At 31.1% G+C, this 9136-nt stretch overlaps 1 protein-coding gene and 1 long non-coding RNA gene across 2 annotated transcripts; both read left to right on the top strand.

Moving 5' to 3' along the window:
• The first annotated feature begins 4030 nt into the window (after positions 1–4030).
• Positions 4031–5347, top strand: LOC143543434 (nuA3 HAT complex component NTO1-like). The gene is made up of 2 exons (XM_077035756.1): positions 4031–5126; positions 5211–5347. The coding sequence occupies exons 1-2, from the start codon at positions 4236–4238 to the stop codon at positions 5253–5255; spliced, it is 936 nt and encodes a 311-aa protein (XP_076891871.1). The 5' UTR covers positions 4031–4235; the 3' UTR covers positions 5256–5347.
• Positions 5348–7560: 2213 nt separating this feature from the next.
• LOC143543432 (uncharacterized) lies at positions 7561–8726 on the top strand. The gene is made up of 3 exons (XR_013137070.1): positions 7561–8136; positions 8214–8563; positions 8596–8726. It is a non-coding gene; the product is annotated as an uncharacterized LOC143543432 (long non-coding RNA).
• The last annotated feature ends 410 nt before the right edge of the window (positions 8727–9136 follow it).

The following is a 9136-nucleotide window of genomic DNA, read 5'->3' as shown; positions in this document are numbered from 1 at the left end:
TGGTTTCGATCTTGTGTTTAGTTGCTTGTTTCTCGTTAACTTGTTTATTTACTTTCTTAGTGTAATCTTAGTTTAATATTAGTTTAAAAACCCCCCTTAAAACATTAATAATAAATAGTCGTGTTGTAAGTCGAGTCTAATTAGTTAATTAACGTAATTTATAGAGTCCTGTGGGTTTGATATTCCGGACTTACTTAGCTTAGTACAATTGACCGGTTCACTTGCCGGTGTTTTGTTTAGTTGAGTCTTAGGTCATGTTTTTATTACTTGTTTAATTTAGTTAATATTTATTGACTGTTTTTAGCACATCAATTAGCCCAAACAATAATATAAGTCCGTGTATAATTTTTTGGGATTTATACTATCGAAATGACTGCATATTGCTAGGAGAGGTTGATTTTTTTTTAATACAGGTATTCAAATTTCGTCAACATTTCAACCAAAAAAATCAAAATTTGGTCACCATTTAATTAAATGTATACAAGTATGTTTTGTGATATTAAATTTCCCTTACATATTGTTATGAATTTAATGATTTATATCGTTACTAAATCTAAATCTAACTCGAATTGCATTTTGGCATGCCTTGGAATATTGTAAGGTTAATTTATCCAACGATGTATATTGAAATAAGGTTTGTATTGTTTTCATTAGTGCTATTTTTATCATTCATAAGTGTATATATATATGTGTGTGCGTGTGTGTGTGTGTGTGTGTGTGTGTTTTATTATCATAATTACATTTAGTTATGTTTATTTTATGTCACCATTTTATAACCATAGTTCTCAAAGTTTTATGCCATTTTAATATTTTATAAACTATAAAACTTTAAAGTGTAACTCAAATGTATATTTTGTAAATCAATGGTCAAACATTTCAAAATGTAACATTAATACGATTGAAACTTATTATTTTTAAAAGGATTTTCAATTTTAAATTTTAAACTTTTGAATTTTATAGGTCAAACATTCCATAATGTCTAAATGTGCCATAATTAAAAATGCATTATTACTAAAAAGATATCCAATTTTAAAATTTAAAATTTACAATAACTTAAATATTATTACAATCTGGTCAAACAATCCATAATTAACCTATTAATGTAATTATGATATTATTCCAATTATTATTAAAATTCAAAAACATATTAAATCATCTCATTTACATTATATAAATCTTGAGATTGAAAACCTTAACAATTATAACCTCTCTCTCTCTCTCTGTTTCGGATTACTATCTCTATCATCGTCAATTCCGGTAAGAGGGATTAATTATTTTCCGGTAAGGTTTAATTTGATACTCGAATAGTCGATTATCATATTATTCATTATTTCATTAGCAATTTTTTTCTTATCCCTTTTTGTTTATAACGAATTTAATTATTATATAATTTTTTTTATAATCTCTTTAGGTTCCATATCAAAATAAAAAATTCAATGGAGATGTTGAACTATTATGGTTTTCCGGTAATGTATTATGGAAAATACTATAATACCATATGGTTATTAGCATCTTGAGTTGAAGCCATAACAAGTTCAAGTCAATATTAGAGTGTATACAAGTTATTGCTCTATGAATCGTTAAACAAGTCATATAAGCCAATTGATGTTTCCAAGTGTTTTGCTATTAAAAAAATCAATTTGTTCCTTTTTATATTAATCATTGACAACAATGAAATGCTACAAATTAAAGTATAAACCTTGTATAAAAGGAAGTATTTAGGGAGTTGTAAATATTAAATTTATGATACTTTTGTTAAATAAATAGTTAGATTGTATAGATTTTTGTTCATGTTTATTTTAAATTATACTTCAATAAGTTCTTCCTATATCTTGTCAAAGTGAAAGGTACTTAAATTATCAAAAAAAAAACACGAGGCTCATAGTTGGATGCCAATCCTTACACGTTGAAGAGATAAAATAATTTGTGAATTAATTATTGGATATAGGTGAAGGGAATGTTGGGGGTGGGGGTCCAAATGACGACAAATGAATGTACAAATTCTCGATTATCTTCTAATTAACAATTCATTATATTCATTATATGATTTAATAGACTTTGTGTATCCTTCGATTTTAGACAAGTTCAATGAACTTACTTTCAAGAACGGTCGATATTGTTGGTTAAAATTATTTGTTTTTATAATTAGACGAATAATATAATATTCAAATATATAATCAAATTTCTTTACATGACGGATTTCCTATTTTCCACCTATGTAGTACACGAGTTAGTAACCTAGTAATGTATGATAAGTGGTTACCTCATTTACATACACGTGGTGTTTTTATGCGGTGGTTTAATTACCTTTCCTTCCACCTGTCTGTTCTTTTATTGTGGTAGATTTTTAAACCGCAGTCAAACTTGACTTTGAAAAAAAACATTTTAGAACAATATTGCTAGGTGTTGAAAGGAACTTAGACATCATGTTGATTATAATTTTATATTTATGATAATAGCTATATAACTTAATATCTCGGTTGCTACAATATTGTTTTCTCTATGTTAAATAGTAGGGGTGAGTAAAAGTCAGTTTGGTTCGGTTAAGACTTATGAGAGTTAATCATAATCATAACCAAGTTTTGGTTATGGAAGATTGCTTCACCAGAACCATAACCGAATGATTGGTTAACCATGGGTCAGTTTTGCTTACGTTCGGTTAATCGTCCATTGTGTTTTTCCCTTTGTTCTGGTTGAAAATGGTTCCGTTATTGTGTTTCGAGCTTAATTATGATGTTTCGAAGCTGAAATATGCGGTTCCACACTTGGTAGTTGTAGCATGTACTAGATGTTTGAAGCTAGAAATGAAGTATAAAAAATGGAAATAGTGGTATAAAAATTGAATAAACACAAACATATAATATTCGGTTCAATCTCGGTTTAAATTGGTTTAAGGAAAACACGTTTGTCGTAACCCTAACCGAATGGTTGGTTAACTAGATTCAGTTGATCATAATCGTCGATTTTATTCAGTTTTGATTAATTTCGGTTACTTTTAGTTAACGGTCCGGTTATCGATTATGGTTTGCGATTTACTCACCCATGTTAAATAGATTAGAAATAAATACCAACAACGAAGTGTGTTTTGTTGATTTTTTTCAAACTAGTAGCTTTTATCAAAAGAAGGTGGGTTCTATCTAGGGGTGTTCTTCGGGTTCGTTTTTCGGGTTTCAGGTTTTTTGGGTCGGGTTCTTCGGGTTTCAAAGTTTTAAATCTTGACCCGAAACCTAACCCGAATCTATTACGGGTTTTTCGGGTTCGGGTAATTCGGGTTTCGAGTATCCTAGAAAACAAAACAAAAAACATACAAATTTAAAAAACTACAATGCTAAAATTAAAATAACATATTATTCTTTGGTCGTAAACAAATAATCAAATAACAAACCAACATAACTTGATAAAACAATCCAAAAGAAGAGTACTAACTCAAACCATAATCGTTTTCAATCGAACGTTATTTGGTAGTTCCCGATTACGGTTGCTATTAGTAATAAACGGAAAACATATATAACAATAAACAATCGATCTATAATAGTTGTAATGACAACAATCGATTAGGACCAGATTCTGGTAACGTTAGTGACTAAGACTTAGCATATCATACCTAAAAATATATTTAATTTCAAAACCAAAAGTTTATTTGGGTTATTCGGGTTGACCCGAAACTTATAAATCAAACTCGATAACCAACCCGAATTACTTCGGTTCGGGTTCGGGTTAGTCTTTTCTCGGGTTTGAGTTTTTTGGTTCGGGTTCGGATTTTCTCGGGTCGGGTTTCGGGTAAAACTGACAGCCCTAGTTCTCATATATAAAATCAGAGGTCAAAACCACTTAAAAAATTAAACATTAGAGGTTTGTTCGAAAATAAAAATTATTTTGGGTCAAATGAGATACTATATAAAACAAAGGACCAAAATAGCAATTCCATTATAAATTGTAGCATTCATCATTTAAATACGTAAATACTAAAATTAAAATACTTTAAAACTAAATTTTTATTTAACATTAATTTTGTATTTTAACTTTTTAAGTGGATCCCATTACCGCCAGTTTAAATATTTGGTGGGAACCAACTGCACTTTCACTTCAAAAACTTTAAATTTCACAATTTTCACAATTACTCAAATTTCAAATTAAATCACTAATTTCTTCTTCCCGGGTTTTATTTCATTTCCAACCCCTTATTTAAAAAAACCCAAATCACACACAAACCTCAAACCTTCAAACCTGCAACAATGGCGAACCAATTTCACAGCTTACCTCCTCACAAACGATACCATCTTATTAACCAACCAAAATCCACTTCCAATTCTCCACATTCTTCAATCTTGCCGGCAAAAAAAAGAAAACAGACATTAGATTCACCCCCAATTGGGAAAAATCTTGAAACCCCTGTTTCGGCCGCCACGGCCACCGTCTGCTTACCCGCCAAAAAAAGAATATGTGCCCTCCACCCAAATGCCATTCTAAACAAACCCTTTTCATCATTTGATCTGAATCTTGAGTATGACCCAAAATCAGATCAAGAAAATGATAAAAAACATGTTCTTGATAAAGATTTTGATCAAGAAAATGAGTGGGAAGATGAAGATGGGATTTTGTGTTGTGTGTGTCAAAGCACAGATGGGGACCCACAAGACCCAATTGTGTTATGTGATGGGTGTGACTTAATGGTGCACACCACATGTTATGGTAATCCACTTGTGACCAATGTGCCTGATGGTGATTGGTTTTGTGCTAAATGTGAGACTAGTGAGAAAACAAGAATTTCATCCTTGACTTGTTGTATGTGTCCGGTTAAGACTGGGGCGTTGAAACCGACGGTAGATGGTCGTTGGGCGCATATTGTGTGCGTGTTGTTTATACCAGAGGTGTTTTTTAGTGATCCGGAGGGGAGGGAAGGGATTGATTGTTCGAAAGTTGTTGAGAGGAGATGGGGTGGGAAGTGTTATGTTTGTAGGAAGTCGAGTGGGTGCGTTATCGATTGTTCGGAGGAGAAGTGTGGGTTGAGGTTTCACGTGAGTTGTGGGTTGAGTGAAGATTTGTGTTTTGAGTATAAGGAAGGGAGGAATAAGGGGGCTATTGTTGCTGGATTTTGTAGAAGTCATACTGATTTGTGGATGAAGGTAATGAAATTGAGATTATTATTATTATTATTATTATTAATGAAATGATTATTTATTAATGTGTTTTGATTTGTTTGTTTGCAGCAACAAGCAACTGGGAAGTACAAGATTGTAGCAAGGAATGAGTGACAAGATTTGATAGTTAAGAATAGAGTTTTTTTCTTTAAAGTATTTTAGATAATGGTTTTGATGATAGTTTGTTATTTTAGTTTTCATAGTTGATTAGGTAGCTTTTGGTTTCTTTGTTGTTAGCATTGTTGTTTGTTATACAATAATTTCGGTTTTAATGGTTTTAATATTTTATTTGCAAAGTGAGAATATGTTCATTTGATGTTAAATACAACACATAAGTCCAGAAATAGAATGAAAAGGAATTATTTTTGTTTTTGTTGGCTTGTCGGACATGAAAAGCAAATCTAAAAGCTCATCCAAACACCCCCTTAATAAACCAACATAAATGAAAAAAGAGATGTATCCACATTTGGTTTGTGTTTGTTTAATCATATGCTTGTTTGCTTAATAAATAATATTTTTCGTCCGTAAAGTTTACTAAACATCTGGTTGATCATTTCATTTAAGACCAATAACATTTTTCTTGAGGTCGTAGTCATTAGATTCCTAGTTGCGCTCATTACACATAGATAACAACTTTTTTTTATCAATACACATGTCAACAATTGTCAAGATGTTTATGTGTTATTATATTGGGCCAGCCCAGCCCAGCCCATCTCTCACTTGATTTTGGCGGATCATGAAAAACAATAGTAAAAAAAACTTAAAAAACACTTGTCAAACAATATAAAAACTGAAAATTTAGTTTTTTGGTTTTTTGGTTTTATGTATGGTTTTAGTTTGAATTGGTTATAGATTGATATTTAGTTTATGTTTCTAATTAAAATGTTTGGGTCCAAAAAGTGATAAGTATTTTGAATTTGCGCATGAAAATTTACCCCTAAAACTTTTGTTAACAAGATTGAGTCTTGAACTTGTCACAATACAATAATATTACTTAAGTATGGTTTTTAATAATAATAAAAAAATTATATTTGGGTAATTTGTTCACCTTTCCTAAAAACCCAAATTAAATCCTACTATGGAATTTACATTGTGTAAATTTCTAACACACTATACAAAATTCGTGGGTTTGGGGTTATTAGAATTCATGTTAGTTTCGACTGGAACCCTCAAGCACATCTTTTTTGTTGGCCGTGTATGAGTCAACCTTTACCTAGCTGGCTGGTCGGGTTATATAGAAAAAACAGAACTGCTTTTTGTCATAACCTAGATTATTAGATATATAGTTTAAACGTAATAATTTTATATACATTTGTAATTCTAGATATTTAACATGTAAAAGATAAAATAAAATTCTAGATAAGCATATCGTATTTGTGTCAACTTGCAAAATTCATGTCGTGTTCGAGTTTCTGCATCAACCCACAAAAACTCTTCAAGCGAAGGGGATACATTTACTGCTCCTTATGATGTTGCTTTTATTGAAGGATAACTTAAAGTTGAATGCCAGAGAATTGCAGGTGAGCACATGCATGTTTCTTGTTAATAATTTTTGGTATTTTATTTTTTATATTAATTTCGTATTCAATATGATTTATGTTGATGATTTGAAGCATCTCTTTCGCCCTGTTCTTGAGTTTTTTTAAAGGAGGGAAATGAGAGGAAAACTAAGGATAGTAAAAAAATAGGTGTTCTTGAGTTTTTTTTATGATGGAAAGGAAATGAGTATGAGGAGTTAGGAGGGATTAAATTAATGTATTTTTCCAATAAGTTATCCTCCCAATTTTGGGATGATTACTAAGGATAACTATTTTTTAACATAGTTATCTTTTCCTTCCATCTAATTTCATTCAAACTCAAGAACACACCTAATTAAAAAAAATTCCTTCTCTTCCCTTTCCTTTCTTATCCTTCGCTCTCCTTTCCTTTATTTTCCTTGGTTAAAAAACTCAAGAACAAGGCGTTTGTGTGCAAGTGAAGGGAGCCATTCCAAGCTTGCCTCTTGGATCTTCTTTAGTCTATTTAAAGAATATAAAGTTAATTAAACTACAATTCTCTCTCACATAAAAAAGGTATAAAAAGTATATATATATATATGTAATTTAAGTTTATTTATGTGATCTCCAATAGCATAAATCCTTTTAAAGAGTTTCAAAACTTTATCTAAATGGCCTTTTTCTATATCCAAAATATATCTAGAATACACACCTATTATGACCTTAAGTGAGGTTAATGAAATTCATATATGTTTAATTTGTATTATTTGCGCGTAAATAATCCAACAACGTAGACCAGATAAAACTCGTCTTTTGTTAGACAAGTGATCTTCAAGGGGTTAAAGGCAGAAAACAACGAAATTTAGATTCAACTATCAGACCTTTGCTAGAGGGAGTCAGACGTTTAACATTGCGTCAGTTTCATACGACTTATCATCACGGCATGACACCGACATTTGCTGTAAATTACCGAAATTAATTATTAATCAAAGAGTGTTACTATGAAAGATATCAACTAATCGTATTTATGGCTTATCTTGCACCCAATTAACATGCACATGGGCCTACACAATGTCTCAAATTCTTTCAAATGAATAAAACAACAAAAAATTGATAAAAAGTAGACTCCATTTAACCATTTTTTCTCTCTTTAACTTTATCATATGTCCCCTTTAAAGACCATTAGTAGTGTACTATATTACTTTCACTAGCATACACAATTCTCTCTCAAACAAACACAAAGTTACTCAACATATTTCTTCAAGAAACATAAAAATGGCTTTATGTTTTATATTTCTTCTCATGCTTCTCCTAACTCATTTATCTATACATTCATCGTTGCCCATATCAAATCTCGACGTTTAAAACTCAAATCTTTAATCTTGTTTTCATGTGTTTAATCAATAATGTATTTTTTTTATGTTACTTAACTTATTTGTGTTGGTTTGTTACCAGATAAAGAAGTTGGCAAATTCAGTGCCACAAAGCTGAACGATAAGGTAAAACCGTTATTGTAACCTTCGTGTTTTTGATCATTTTCTTGGTTCTTGATGCTAATTGTTTCCATGTATCTTAGTTGTTCATGGAGAATAATAATAGTGGCAAGAGGTTGGAGTTGCATGAGGCACACTCAGGGCCAAATCCGATAAGTAATTCATTCAAAGAAGAGGTCCCTAACATAAACTTACAAACCGCCCCTTGACCGTCTACTTTGACGTTTATAAGTTTATTTTGTGTAGATTGGTAATAAGATGAACATATTTGTAGTACTTTTCAACACCATCATTCTTGTTTTTAGATAGTCAATGTGGGTGTTGCTTAGATTGTGTTAATTTTGCTACTAAGCAAGTAATTATATGGTTTTTAGTCTTTTTATGGTTGTTGTAACTTGTAAACATAAAGCTTGAGACTAGTTAGCTCAAGAAAGTGGCTTGAGTCGACCACTTCCAAATGGTTAGCTTCATAAAGTGGCCCCAAGTCATTGTGTCCGGTCACTTTCATCGTCTAATTAATTGGTATTATCAGGGGTTTAAACAAGCCAAGCTAAGCCCAAATTTGCCTAAACTTGACTATGACTCGTTTAACTTACTAGAGCTCGAGCTTGACTCGTTTCAAGTTTTATTTCTAAAGCCCAAGCCCGTTTATAATTTATTAATTAATTAATATACGCTTTAGATATGCGTAAAAATTAAAATTGAAAAATTATATATTACGTATGAGAAAAAGATTCAAATAACAATAAAGAGTTTCTTAGGAATAGTAAGAAGAATCAATAGTTTTTGACATGTAGCATTATAACCGGTAGCGGATCCATGATTTTTTTATGGGTTCACTGTTTTTAAATGCTCTGATTATGTACGACCGGGCATAAAAATGTTCAGGTCGATTCAAAGGTTTGGGTCAGTTTAAGCTTCAACGGTTCAGGTCGGGTAAGGTTCATTACGTAACATAAATACGATAAATTAACAAAAAATAAACATCGCCATAGAAAGGATAACA

Source organism: Bidens hawaiensis, unplaced genomic scaffold (genome assembly GCF_021521415.1).
Source record: "Bidens hawaiensis isolate Kalapana, Puna unplaced genomic scaffold, B.hawaiensis_p1.1 tig00013121_1, whole genome shotgun sequence".
NCBI classification, from domain to species: domain Eukaryota; kingdom Viridiplantae; phylum Streptophyta; class Magnoliopsida; order Asterales; family Asteraceae; genus Bidens; species Bidens hawaiensis.
The sequence above is the reverse complement of the archived record's forward strand: the minus strand, read 5'-3'. Positions and strand labels throughout refer to the sequence as shown.